At 36.2% G+C, this 15,492-nt stretch overlaps 1 protein-coding gene across 10 annotated transcripts in view; it reads right to left on the bottom strand.

Annotated features, from left to right (window-relative positions):
- The window catches only part of GALNTL6 (polypeptide N-acetylgalactosaminyltransferase like 6), a 597,057-nt gene that overhangs the window by 132,311 nt on the left and 449,254 nt on the right, over positions 1–15,492 (bottom strand). For all 10 annotated transcript variants that reach the window (XR_015794428.1, XR_015794440.1, XM_088132238.1 and 7 more), the window contains one exon: positions 642–827. Coding sequence is in view for 8 of the 10 variants with exons in the window: in XM_088132238.1 (XP_087988364.1) it covers positions 642–827 (186 nt within the window). In the remaining 2 variants the exon portion in view is untranslated. The remainder of the gene's footprint in view (positions 1–641; positions 828–15,492) is intronic.

A 15,492-nucleotide genomic window follows, 5' to 3' on the forward strand; every position in this document is an offset into this window, starting at 1 on the left:
GCAATTCAGAGAAGGCCAACAAGAACATTACCTGCACATAAACCATTGTATATTTTAAAATGTACTAGTGTGCCTCTAGAAATATATAATTTAAATAAAAACACTACAATAGTTTTGCATTATGTTTCAGGCAAATGAACTAGAATACTATAATTGCATTATTGTCTTGAATTTATTTTGTTGACTGTTTACATTGTAGCTGCTCATCCCGTGCCCTACATTTTGGCTACTGGCAACTCCTATTTTGCTCACTTTAGATAATTCTAGCTAGGCCTGATGGAGTTCAACACCACATGGAGAGTCACACATCATGCCTTTCAGTATCCTTCAAATGAGTAATAACTTAATCCTAAGTATACTTACTTAGGCTAAATTCCCAATTACTTGCCCACTGGTAATTTTTCTTAGCATTATGATATATACATTTTATTTCAGTCAAGGTCCAAAATGAAAGTTAAAGGCATTATTGCACCCAACTTCTTCTGATGAACGCGTCTATGAAATTTCTTTGATAGCCTTATAGAAATGATTGGCCACTGTCTTCTTTCAGAATGTTTCTTTAGTGTCCCAGACTAGTCAACAGGGTACCATGTTAAATCTAAAATTCTAGATTAAGTTACTTTATGCTTTATGCTACTTACTTAATAAAGGAGGTAGCCAGTTCACATTAACTTCACAGTGTGAATCTAAAAAGGTCAATACTTCTCCTTTAGCTATTGAAGCTCCAAGTAGTCTGGTGCGAATAAGTCCTTCCCGCTTTTTGGTGCGCACAATTCTCACTTTGTCAAAACGAGCCATATATTCCTCCAGTTTCTCTTTTAAATGTTCTACAAAAAACATGGATAAGAACATGAAAACGTAAGATGGGTAGGGGTAACTCAAGAATCTATGATCCTATTCATCACACATATACCAATAACAGCATTCACATTGCGCTTTTTTTCCCCCAGAGTTCCTAATTATTCGCCAAACTGTCTGAGATGCTTCATAAATTGCAAATGTTCTTTGTATAAATGCACAAAAGAAGCCACTGACATTTTAGACCTCTTCATGGCACATTCACTGTTGGCAAACTTCCATTCTGCATAGAATCATAGTCATAATAACCACAAGATGCTCATCAACCCTCCAGAGCCTGCTGCCCAAGGCCAAACGAACATTCTGGCATATGGTTCTGTAAATGATACCCTTTCCAAATGAGCTTGCTAGTCCCATTAAGTATGAATAAATATGCATAGGATGTGTGTGTGTGTGTGTGTGTGTGTGTTACCATTTATATGGTAAATCAGCATAAATGAAGGGCTAGAAAAGTAAGTGCAATATGGAATCAACTTTAGAGCAACTTCAACAGTTAGATACCAGTTCGCAGCAAATAAACAGTTGCTAAGACTTTGTTAATAGAATTTAGCTGTATGCTCCTCTCCCTTTCAATTCTTCTGGTTGACATTGGGAAGAATGACTTTCAGAGCATTTCTTTGTCTTTTGGTATCATGGCCTGCACTTCTGCCTTTTTCTAAAACCAATGTATTGTATCTTCGGTATATGAAGAAAAACAAACGTAACATTGCTTTCATAAATTATTTCACTCTGCCAAATTAATTTTTTTCTCTGAATGCTTTTAATATCAATCTATATGTATCCACAGCAATTATGAATACAACTAGTGGACTGATTTATTTTTATATTCCAGAGTCAGTTGGAGTTGGGTGGCATCAAAATCTCAATAATAATGATAATGATAATAATCTGAAGCTGTATGGAAAAATACCATCTGAAATGGAAGCACTGCTCAACACTGTCCAAATATACCACCAAGATATTGCAATGGAGTTTGGGCTGGACAAATGAGCCACCCTTACCATCAACAGGGGGAAAACAGTGAAAACTGAAGGAATTAAGATGCTGAATGGAAATAACATCAAGAATCTGGATGAAGAAGATCACTACAAATACCTGGGCATCCTTCAGGCTGACAACATCAAGCACACTGAAGTCAAGAAGGTTAGTAGTGAATAAATCAGAAGAGTGAAGAAGATTTTAAAGTCCAAATTCAGTGGTGGAAATACCATCAAGGAGATTAACACCTGGGCAATTCCAGTCATTAGATACTCAGCTGGATTAGTGGACTGGAATCAAGCTGAACTAAAAGCCTAGATAGGAAGACCAGAAAAATAATGACAATGAATCATACCCTTTATCCATGCAGTGGAGTTGACAGATTCTACTTACCAAGGAGTATAGGTGGGTGTGGAATGTTACAAGTACACCAGACAGTTGAAGAAGAAAAAAAGGCATTGGAAGAATTTCTGAAGGACAGTGAAGAAGATGCACTGAAGCTAGTACACCATGAAGGCTTACTGAATACTGAAGAGACCAAACTGGCCTATAAGAAAGACCAAATGAAGAATAGAAAAGAAACATGGCAAGGCAAAGTATTACATGGCCAGTACACACACACACACACACAAACACCAGCAGGCAAAGCAGATAGCAACAAGACCTGGCAATGGCTAAGAGCAGGAAAGTTGAAGAAAGAGAGAGAGGGGCTAATTCTGCCAGCACAAGACCAAGCCTTAAGAACAAATGCATATAAAGCCAGAATTGAGAAGACAGCAACAGACAGCAAATGCTGCCTCTGCAAAGAAGCTGAAGAAACAGTGGACCACCTACTTAGCTGCTGCAAGAAGATCACACAGACTGACTACAAACAAAGGCATGAGAAAGTAGCAACAATGGTGCATTGGAATATCTGCAAGAAATACCATTTGCCTGCAAGCAAAAACTGGTGGGATCACCAAACAAAGTAATAGAAAATGAAGAAAATAACAGTGCTTTGGGACTTTAGAATTCAAACAGACAAGCACCTGCCACACAATTGTTGATAAAGAGAAAAAAGTCTGGATAGTGGACATTGCAATACCTGGAGACAGCAAAATAGAAGAGAAAGAACTGGAGAAAATCACAAAATATAAAGACCCACAAATAGAAGTAAAAAGATTATGGCAAAAGAAAACAAAGATTGTACCAATAGTAATAGGCACCTTAGGTGTAATCCCAAAATCTCCCCACTGGGGGAGATGGGCGGCATGCAATCAATCAATCAATCAATCAATCAATCAATCAATCAATCAATGCAATGCATCTGGAGCATTGCTTGAAGACCACTGGCACTGACAAAATCACCATCAGTCAATTGCAAAAGGCAGCTTTACTTGGAACAGCTTAAATCCTGTGATGTTAGCTTTAACAACATCAAACAACAACATCTGCCTATCCCAGGTCCTTGGGAAGGACTCGATAGGTGGATAAAAATGCCAAATGCAGTCTGAACATCTGGCTGACTGTGTGACTAACCATAATACTGTGAACATAATCAAGCACTTGGATGCTTGAGCAGTCTCAGGATCGTATAAGTTTTTTTCTGCCATAGTTCCAAGGAATATTGTTTGGGTGCCAATAAAGGCTTCTTTTGAAATCTACATGGAATACTGTATGGAATACCAGTACATGGTAAATGGAATATCAGGGAGTTATTTTGTGGAGTTCATGACTGGAGACAATTAAAGTTTTGCTTCTCATCTACCATGAACTGAATAATAGTCAGACTTCCTTGCAGCTGTTATTTTCCTAATAAACATGTGCACATCAATTAGGCATACTATATCAGGGTGGCAAAAATCCACACAATTATTATACTTTTCTCTGTCTTTTCTCTGTCCTCTAGAGGTATGGATCTTTGAAGCCTGTATATGGTAGCCATAATACTAATTGCATAAATATAATTAACTTAATTAATCTGACATTCAATTTCTTTATCTAAAGAAAATGAACTTACATACAACCAGAGGATGCCAGTTTTGACCCTAGAAACAAAATTAGATGTGGCACTAAGCTAGGCTACCTTATCTGAAATTCAGATAAGCATCTGATGACAGCAAACATAGGCAAAGAACCCTTAAGTCTTTGCTAGCATTTAATGATCATCTGGATTTTTCCAACTGAGATTTGGCAGCCCTAATTTTGAGAAGCAAAATTTCTTACTCCAATCCCCAATATAAGAGCAAATACAATTAAGCCCAAATTCAGATCTACGCTGTAGAGATAAGGATAGTGGAATGTCTATAATTTTCTGCCCTTATCTACAGAAATTATCCAGTGGTACTGTTAAAGGTTACCTACAACTGAATCAGAAGAACTATCTTTAGGTGAAGTTTTGTGAGTTTTGCAGACAAAATCAGTCATATTTGTTCAGAGTCAACTGTCAACTGGCCAGAGATCAATGAATTGGTGGGTTGAAACTTGCAAGGTCATCTGGGAATCTGTGGACTGAGAAAGTGAGCAAGGTTCTCTATGGGAAAAGCTTTATCACATGTGGACTGGTTCCTTACTGCTTTTGACTCACTTGAGCTGCCAAAGAAGAGACAAAGAGCTATATCAAGAAGTAATAAATGCTTCTTTGAGAGAGGAGGTGGTGATGCTAGCTTTGAAGGGGATTTCCTCCTCAAGAGTATTTCTTGATCCAGGCATTTTGGACAATTTATGACCCATCTCCCGTCTCTTCTTTTCTGGGGAATTGTGGAGATGATGATGGGGCAGCAACTACAGAGAACCTTGTAAAATGAGTTATTTACATCCTTCTCAGTATGGGCTCAGGCCTGGGCATGGGACAGAAACTGGACAGATCGATTCTATGTAAGGTATCATCAGCATATGCTAAAAATACATCTGTACCCCAGGTTGAGTAAGGAATGTTATGAAAGTCCTGATCATGTATGCTATTATCTCTTGTGCCCAGTTTTTAGTTGGACGATACTCGTGTTTTCATTATAAATTGCTTTCTTTTACTGTGGGCTTTTGATTTATATAATTATGATGTGGACTTTGGATTTATATAATTGTGAGCTACCCAAATTTTAGACAATAAATAATTAACTTCCCTTAAATAAGCCCAGGACTTGTGATTTTTTAATTGAATTTTCTCTCCTTATCAAACCCTACACAGATGAACAATTACAAAATTGTCTGCCATGATAACCTGTTGCATGCAAATGAACTAGTCAGTATCAGTGAGTACACATTTCAAACTAGAAATTTAGGATAAGTGCTCTATGTCAAAGCACAATGTGATATTAATAATTATTTTTCTATAAAACTTTACTATTGAGAACAAGAAAGCCCACTAAAATGAAATAACTATTATATCTTTAGGAGACAATGCATCCTGGTAATTTATTATCAGTGAATTCTGTTCTGGAAAACTTGCCGTGACAGTGGAGCATTCATCTGAGATAGTTTCTTATGTGCTAAGATATTGCATAAATTCCACTTTTAGACAGGATGGAATGGACTGAAAGGGGGGGTGGAGAGGAAAGAATTTAGCTATGTTTTTTATTTATTGATGATGATGATGATGATGATGATGATGATGATGATGCAATAAATAGTACATGTCAAATGCAGAAGCCAGTACATTTTTGGTAAAAATGGGGAGCAGATTCTTAATTTTAATTATTTTAAAAAATCATTCTTTTCTTCATGCCACTTACTAAACAAGGTAATAAATCATAGAGCAGATATATGCCAGGCATCTGCCAGGGTAGGAATTGGCAGAGAAACAGACAAATAAATGTTATGCAGAAGCAGGAGCTGTATAGGTTGTCAGTGGCTTGACAAGCAATGATAAAGGACAGTATTATGGTTCCTCTAGTGATAGTCTATAAACAAATTCTCCATTGTAATTATTTTCTGTGTGTCTTCTTTATCTTCATTTAAAGTAGAGAGAAATTTACAGAAAGAATAGCAAACAGGCAATTCCTTTCCCTTCTCCTGATAATTAAGAGTGCCCTGGCAGAATGCTCAAAGATGTGTTTCAATCAAAGCTGCCAGCCTCCTTGCCCATGTTTTAGAGTTGCCAGCTTTTCAGAAACCTTTCACAGTGCATGCCAGAAGACTTTAAACAGGTCCAGTAATGCTGTGATGATGAGAACTGCACCTGTTGATTTTCTCTCTCTCACAAAGGTAGTGGGTTCATTAGGAAAGGGATTGAAAATAAAACTGCCAACATTATAATACCCTTACACATATCATGATGAACCTATATTTGGAGTACTATGTCCAGTTTTGGTTGCCACATCTGAAAAAGAATATAATAGAACTGGCAACAGTGCAGAGAAGGGCAACTAAAATGATCGGGGGCTCAAAATTCTTCCCCGTGAGAAAAGACTAGAATTGTTCATCTGGAAAAAGATGATTGGTGCGTCACCATCTGTACAGTGTAGGGTTAAAAGCAGACAATACAGGTAGTCTTCGACTTATGACCATTTGTTTAGCAACTGTTCGAAGTTACAATGGGGCTGAAGAAAGTGACTTATGACTGGTCCTCACATTTATGACAATTGGAGTGTCCTGTGGTCACGTGATGAGCAAAGTCAATGGGGAAGTTGGCAGGGAAGGTTACAAGTTGCAGTCTCATCATGTCTTGCTTAACAACTGTACTGATTAATGATGAATTTTCTGGTCCATATTGTGGTTGTAAGTTGAGGACTGCCTGTATAAATATTGGTTGATGCCTTTGCAATACTTAGTTCAAAATGAAAAGGAGATACTTAGATGATATGAAGGAAATGAAATTCATTGTATGCTCAACAAAGGTGAAGGTTTACAGAAGTCCAAGCTAGAAGGTGCTTTAAAATTAACTGGAGACAGATTTCCTACAAGTAGAAAGTTAACAAAAACTCCCTTTACACCCTTGTTCTTTATGCTTTTCATTTCTACCTTAGGAAGCTAGAAATCATGGATGCAAAAGGCATTCTCTTATTTGCTTTTCTTAGACATACTGGAATAACTAATACTACTTGGTTTCTCTCTCTGAATGAGACACTGAGAAGTCACAAAAGTCTTGGAATTTAAATAGTCTAGAGCCAGACTGTTTAAAATACTGTATTCAGTCCATATAAACTTTTCCAAGCTCAAAGACTAGTTAGATCTAAAAGTTTTTTAAATTTGATTGTAATAAATTAATAAATTAGAAGAGATTAGCCCATTTATTTAAAACTGGCATTTTAATCCTATTTTATTATATAATGCAGCTGCTAAGCAACAATTAACTAAAACTTTGAGAGATCACATCGCTCTCAATGTGTAGAAGAGCAAACAGCTTGCTCTCTTGAAATCCTTCCTCTCCAATCTTGCTGTTCTGTGGGTGGGTGGGGGGAGGGTCATCACTTGCTTTTTTTCTCCCCCCACCTTGCAGTGATTTCTGTAGGCACTCTCTCCTTTCCCTGACCTTCCCGCCCAGAGCGGAGAGATTGGAGAGGAAGAGATTTCAAGAGAGTACTGTAAACTGTTTGGGTAGTGTGCCCACAGTTCCAAGCCCCAGGCTGTCAGTGCTATCACATTGCTTTCAATGTGTACAAGACAGTAAGCAGGCACTAGAACATTCCAAAGTGGTTAGGAGGCAAACAAATGCCCAAAATGTGAAACTAAGTAGTCTTGTCTCTTTCCAGCCAGAAAGCACAGTTGTGGTCACGACCATAGTTGCTGGTCCAAATTAAGGTTAAGTGAGGACCACCTGTAAGCTTCAAGCTTCCTGCAAGAAAATGCACACACAGAGACACAGACATATACACATTAAGCTAACTTTAAATAAAATAAAATAAAAAATCCACAAACTTTCCCCTTAGAAAGATAAATGCTGAGAAAGTATACATCTAAACTGAACAGAATTACTCTTACACATATAAAAGCATATTGCAAAAAGAGCTTAGAGTATAAAATTCATACCTAATGAAAATTATCTGAAGCTTAGACAGATACATTTTGCTTTTATGAAAAAACAGCTGTCAGAATAACTTTGCTTTCTGAATTAGATATCTATCTGAGATACTGAACAAATTAGGTGACTAACATCAAATAATTGTTAAAAATAGAAAGTACAAAATATCTAAAAAAAATAACATGAGATAAAAAGTCGACATATATCATTTCCCACAAATATTTTTCCTTTTCATAATCATCTCCAAAGTTGGGCAAAATATAAGTGGGCAGATATAACTGTTTGTGGGTTAAGGAAAACATGTTTTATCATAACATGTGCCGGTCTGAGTTTTTGAAGGAAGGCAGGGATATATAAGTTAAACTCGTTTAAGAACTCTCAAAATTTTCTCCTGGTCCTTGATACAGCACTTGTGCATTATGTCAACTGAATTCATTTAGGTAGGACAGTTTTTTCCCCCCAATTCCAATCAATTTCATTGACTATTGCTCTGTTTCTGAGCATAATTTGATATTAAGTGCTGATGTTAAGTTTTAAAACTTGCCCTCTCAAAATAAACTTGTGTTTTAAGAAAACGTCAGTTCATCCACCCTCCCCAGCTTATTCCACATCATTGACTAATTAGATATTTACTAGATAAGTCATAATCTTCTACTGATATGGTCAAGAACAGCATTTGAGAATACCATGGACAGTCAAGACTGTAAACAAACAGATCACTGAATGTGTCAACCCAGAGTTCTCACTTGAGGCACAAATGACCAGGCTCAAATTATCCTTCTTTGGACACATTACGCAATGACCTCGCTCTCTGGAGAAGCGTTAATGCCAGGAAACATGGAAGGAAAGAGAATAGGACGACCAGAAACAAGGTGGATGGACTCAGTTACAGTGGTGATGAATGCACTGTTGGAAGATCTGAAGGACCAAGTTAGGGACAGATCATCATGGAGAAAATCTATCTATGTGGTCACTAAGAGTGGATATTGACTCGATGGCACATGATCAATCAATCTTGACAATAACATGTCAAGTAAACCAAGGTTTACTTATTTATGATACTGTGAAAAGTCACTCATATTTTCAACCTATATTTATACTTACATTATCCTTGCTTATGCATAAATCCTTCTCTGGAATACTTCTAGTTTCTTTTTTAAAGCATACCATTTTAAAGAATACCTTATAAGAGGTTCAGTAAGAAAAAAACAATCTAAAAAAACAATCTAAAAATCTGCACCAAGTTTTAAATAGGGAGAAGAATGCCCTGTTTCCAATTAAATGTATATGGAAGTACTTCACCACAATGCTGATAAATGTTGGCCATCTTATTGGAATTTTTAAAATTTCCCACAAAAACTGAAAAAAAAATATTTTATTGGGTTAAGACTTATCTAAATTTGACTTAAATTGTCCTTTGGTCAGCTTATACAGATTTTCAGTTATGCTGTTACATTATTCAGTTTTACCGGATAATCCTGAGTTCTAAATTTAAAAAATCCTATGTCATTTATTTCTCATTCTCTTTTAAGATTATGTATCAAGAGTCGCTCTTGAGTGAGATGGATAGTGACTAAATTTGAAATATAAGTAAATAAAAATAATAATAATAAAAAAAAAACCCTTACAAAGGAGACCCAGATTCAACTATCTGCCAAGCTACAAAGCTTACTGAGTGAATTAGGCCTAGTTATTATCTAAGCCAAAATTAGTCTTTCCTCATAAATTGTAGTGAGTATAAATCTCATCTGCAAATATAATTTTTGATTTCTCTGAAGAAATGTTGGGGAAAATTATAATAGCTAATTCTCTTTAGCCACTCGCTACAGGTGATATATTTAAAAGTTTTGATTCTTTAGTCTTTAACTGTAGTTTCAGCAACTCTAAGAAAGCAAAGCTTGTTCTCAGTCAGTGATTAGCAACGTTCTGTGACCCACAAGAAAGAGACAGGGTAAGATTAATAGGAAGGCTTCACAGAAAAAAAAAACAAAGCAAATTGTTTTAGAGTGAGCTATATTTTTACACAGACACTGTACAATCTATAAATATATTTTAATTGCATAACAAAGTTCACTTTTAACAGAGAATTTTAATAAGACTCTTATGCTTATTGGCATCAGTTAATTACTTTATGTTGGGTTGAATCAAAGAAATACTCAGCAGCAGGTGTTTTTCACAGACAGTTTGTTTTATTGCTTTATTTTTATTACAAGTACCAAAGAGAATCCCAATTCACACAAGTGTGACACAGGAAATGGGATTAAAACATTCAGAGCTTCATCATTCTGATGTGTCTATGCACCATCCAAGACGTACACCAATCTTCTAGTGAAAATGAGTACTCTAGAATACAGATGAGGAAATGAGTCAATTTCTCATTTTCCTATTTTATTTTGGTCTATATACATTTTAGTTTGTAAATTTAGTAAAAACAAAAACCCTGTCTACCTAAAAACATGTGTACATTTTTCATGTACATTTCTCATATACCCTCTGATTATATTTTTTCTAGCATATGGTATGTACCTTTGACAATCAATTTCCTCTAACACAAAATATTTTTGCCCAGCTTTTCCTAATTTAACAGTTTTATGTGTTTACCCTCCTGTGATAGATAGATAGATAGATAGATAGATAGATAGATAGATAGATAGATAGATAGACAGACAGACAGACAGACAGACAGACAGACAGACAGACAGACAGACGGATGTTTGGTGTGGATCTGGGCCTTGAGGATCATATAAAAAAGAAATTATGGAATTAGGGATTTCAGTATGCATATATGCAGTGGCCTATCTTTGTCTCTGTGTGTGTTGTCTGCCAAAAGCAATATGGCAGAAGCAGCATTGCAATACAGGTCCCACCTCTTTGTATATGCAATGACATCACACACACAAGAGGCATGATACCTCTTTTGCCTTTTTTGGACATCCTTCCCCCTGTGGCTGACCCTGCATGTGTATTGTCATTTTCTACTATTTTTTTAATCACTTGAATATAAAAAAATACAACAACATTGTAACAGTTTTGCTAATTATTTTTGTTCTTTCCTTTATTATTTGGTCAAGACTTTTCAAAAGAAATTTATTTGTATCTTATCTCACTTAACTGTTCTGCTTAATCATTCTTACTACCTCTTGGAATGATTTTAAAGTTCATATTATTCTGTTTTTAAGAACCTCCGAGCTATTTAACAGTTCTAGCTCTTCTAGATGCATATTTTAGCTCACCGATATTTCAGAGCACAACCCAAACCTTAAGGCAAGAAGCTTAAGAATATGATATAAAACTGTCCTGAAGTATGTTTGTAACTATTTTATGTCTATTCTGAATCTGGGCACTGTTCTTTTTAGAGACAATTAATATTTTTTAATAATAATATAACAACCTGAAGATTAAATAGGATGGCTAAATACATGAACAAATGAAATCAGGAGGGAAAGAAATTGCTACTATGATTAGTATTATATAATTTAAATCAAGTTAATAATACACTTGAGAGCCAGTCTGGTGTAGTGATGAAGGCATCAGGCTAGAAACTGGGAAAGCGCAAGTTCTAGACCCACTTAGGCACAAAGCCAGCTGGGTAACCTTGGGCCAGTCACTTTCTCTCAGCCCTAGGAAGGAGGCAATGACAAACTACTTCTGAAAAACCTTGCCAAGAAAATTGCAGGGACTCGTCCAAGCAGTCTCTGAGAATCAGACACAATTGAACCGATTAAAAAAAAATACTCCTTTTTAGTGGCTTATAGCCCATTATGAGAAGCTCTGAATAGTGAGATGGCCATCAGTATTGTAGCAAATAAACTACCCGCAACAGCTGACATGGATTAGCATCCATTCCTACAACATTTCTTTTTATTGTATGATTTAAAAGACCCTGCCTTCCATGCTTTTTGATATTTGCATGTTTTTATTTTATTTTATTTTATTTTGGCATGATCCATTTGAAATGACTCTGGACATGCAAAATGGATTGTATATATTATGGAGACACAAAAGTTATATTCAAGGATGATAACAGCTTTACTGGTAGACTTTTTTCTTCTCCTGAAAACAATTGCACTTTACATTTCTGTTCTTAGTGGTTATCTTTGAAATTTAACCGGACAATATCACAAACAGGGATTTAGGTTTGTCATCTTTAAACTGCATCACAGAAAGAAGTTATGAATTTTACATATTAAGATCTAAAGTTGTGCTTATGGAATTCATTCAAGTTAGCTTCTACACAGGAATGGTATTCTTTTTCTTTTGGAAATATCAAATTCTTCATATAGGATTACTATTGTGCAACTGCCAAGGTTCCAAGAACCTTGGAAACTTTGGAAAAGCTCAAGGCAACTTTTCTTTTCCTGTTGCCTTTGAATGTGGAGATTTTAAGTGTCCATAACTACTTATTGCATTAACCCTGTTCTGGGGCTTTACAGATTCTTTGGTTCATAACAAAGCTCTGTAGAATATTATGAAAACAACTAAGTCAGCAAGACTTTATTTCATCTGTTTCATCAATTCCAATATTATATTTTTTTCTGTTCAGTTCTGTAGTCTTAGAACAGCAAGGCACTTAGTTTTATCAAACAGTAACCCACCTGTGGTTCTGGATTCACTCACTCACTCACTCACTCACTCACTCACTCACTCACTCACTCACTCACTCATATATCTTCACTTTGAAAGAAAAGTTTGTGATTCAATGAGGCAGATAAGCCTCTTCAAAAGTGACACTGTATTCAAATAATTCTTCAAATTATCAGGAACACTCCTGCTATTTCTTTTCAGTAAAGTAAATCATTTAGCAATTATTATGGGATGTAAACCTTTGCATTCCTTCTTCATCTGGCTTCAGGCTTGGTCATAAGATATCTGAAGACTAACTTAAGGGTTTTGCTATGGTTGATAATTGAAGATATGGTTGATCATATAGTGTAGTATATGAAGGAGAAGAAATAAATAAATGTGTCTTGAAATCTGCCAGGAGTCTAGTTTAATTACTGAATTTTCAAATAGTGGCAGTATTTCCCTGTTTAAGATTTTATTGTTCAAATAGTTTTTTTTTTAAAAGAAACTAATTTTAGTTGTACATTGTATATTCTAGTTTTATTACCAATAATTGTTGGACACACATTTTTTTTTTTTTATCCGCACTCAGTCATGACTGATTCTGTGGCGACTGCCTGGATGAGTCCCTGCAGTTTTCAAGGGAAGGTGTTTCGGACGCGGTTTGCCATTGCCTCCTTCCTAGAGCAGAGCCAAGCTGGCGAGCGCAGGAGGTGGGGTTTCCGTTGCTTTGCACCTTTTTCGGGTGTGCATGGCTTCCGCGTTACCGGCAACTGGTCCCATCTCCCGTGCAAGTGCCGCCAGCATTTTTCCTCTCACCAGGGTGAGAGTCCCCATTTATCTACTCACGTAAGTTTTTGAGCTGCTGGGTTGGCAGGAGCTGGGGAGGAAGCAGGAGCTCGCTCTGCTGCGTGGACCTGGGCTCGAACCACTGAAGTGTCGACCATTTCTGGCCGGCAACATTCAGCGTCATTAAGCGGCTGTGTCACTGCGGTTGGACACACATATTTACAGTAAAAGTACATTTGAAATTAACATTAGAAAACAATCAAAAGACATTTTTTGAAATGAATAAAGCTACTGTAAGTCTGGTTTAGATTTATACTTGCGTTATTAAGGATCTGAAATGCTTGAGAACGTATCTACTCAACTAGCTTTCATGCTACTTACAGAAATTATTTCATCTCCTTAAGAAGATATATGTAGCTAATGGAGAAAGCAAAAATGGAAAATGAGCCACGTTTGCTGCATAAGGCTTCAAATATTCTTTGAGTGATACTGTTACTGATCATAGCAGCTATTCTAAAACAGGTAAAACATCCTCAGTATGAAATAGTTGTGCAAAACCCTCATTAGACTGAATGATCTGATCTGTCTTTAGCTGTAGTACCTGTGATGATCTTCTAAATATTTCACCAAAAGCATTTTGAAGACTGCAAAGCTAAAGATTTGCAACATTTTCTTTTTGATTAACCTCACGTTCTATTAGCTTTTTATTTCATCAGCTAATACAGCAAAAGGCAACTTGTTCAGAAGCAAGAAACACTGGGAATTAATCATGAGCTGAGAAACAGTAGAAGGAGAAGGGCAGCTGGATTGTATGTTCCAGCCTTTTTTATGTTCAAGGAGAATGCCATGTTACCCCAATGGGTATATTCCATTTATAATCTTTTAATTATGTGATGGATAAAAGCGGGATAATCTAAATTTATCTAATTTCATAAAGGAGATTTAATTAGATCCATTCAGCCCTTGAAATTACATTATGGATTCAATGAATTCTACTTCAAGATTCATCAGGGAGGAGGTAATCCCCCTCCACTAGCTATCTTGCAGTAAGTGGTCTCTGTACATGCACTGGAGACTGAAAAAAACACACAAACAGGCAAAAGAGAAGTGGAATGATTATTCAAATCTTACAACTAACCTTTCCCCCTCCCATTCCTGCATGACTGGGTGAGTGTATTGGAGGAGTTCTTCAACTATTTTTTAAAATTATTATTTACTCTGCTGAAGTTTTACATAACCCTAGTAAGCATAATACTTTGGGTTTCCATTTGTTTGAGGAAGCCAACCTGGGTGAGTTAGACAAAGATGGCAATGAGAATCATCACATCTAATATTTTGCTAAAAGGGTTTCCAAAGTCCTAAAGGTGTTTTTGCAGAACTATTCATGTTTCAGGCAAATAGATGTACATCTATTACTTAGTGACTCTTCTCTGTACACTAGAATCAGTATGGAACACAGCAAGGTCTCAGGGCTCATCACAGAAAAACATTAGTGAACCTCTGCAAATCTGGGTTTTTCATGCCTTAAAATCTATTGTTCTTCCATTCTGAAAAAATACTAGGATGCCCATATGGTAAACAATAAAGAAGAAAGGATCTCTTTCTCTTCTCTAAAACACACTGAACAATAACAACAAAAAGACTGTCATAGTCATCTCAACACATAGACAAAAATTAGTTTCCATGCAGAACTATCACATAATCCCATTGCATCAATGGATTGATTTACAGTAATATTGACAGTCATACACTCTGGGAGCACTACACATCCCTAGCTACTACAATTTGTGTGATTTTAGCCAGTATCATTCATATATGCAACTGTCAGTTCTCACAAATAGTGCCTTTATGCATGTGCTGCCTAATACATTTTCAATAGCCTTGTTTGGGCAACCTTAGATGTGACTTTCTAATACTTTATGATGGCGAACCTTCAAAGAAAGGGCATCTGTTCACTTTCAAAGCAATTACACACACTATAAAATAATTGACAAACATCAGCATTCTCTGATTTATGATGAAGCTGTAGACTAACTTTTTTTTTTTTTGCCACTCAACAGAGTTAATAACCTCTTTTCTTGTTTCCCTAGGATGCTGAGGTGTATATCATAGAGGTAACAACACCTAATAGGTCATCATACTTGGGACTTTTTATTTAGGTTTCAAGCTTATATTATCCAATGATATAACTTTTGAACTTTATAAAAAAGATACATACAGCAAAGAAAATTGGCAGACTATTTTCTGGAGATTGTCCAATGGCACAGATTTTTTGCCCATGGTAGTTGGCAGAAGGAGAGAAAATATTCCAGTATTCTATTACAGAATTTAGTAAGTCACAGCTGACAGGGTATGAGGGTCAGATC

Source organism: Python bivittatus, unplaced genomic scaffold (assembly GCF_059951505.1).
Source record: "Python bivittatus isolate LINGU-HERP-01145 unplaced genomic scaffold, Pbiv_v1 ctg000070_np1212, whole genome shotgun sequence".
Taxonomy (NCBI): Eukaryota; Metazoa; Chordata; class Lepidosauria; order Squamata; family Pythonidae; genus Python; species Python bivittatus.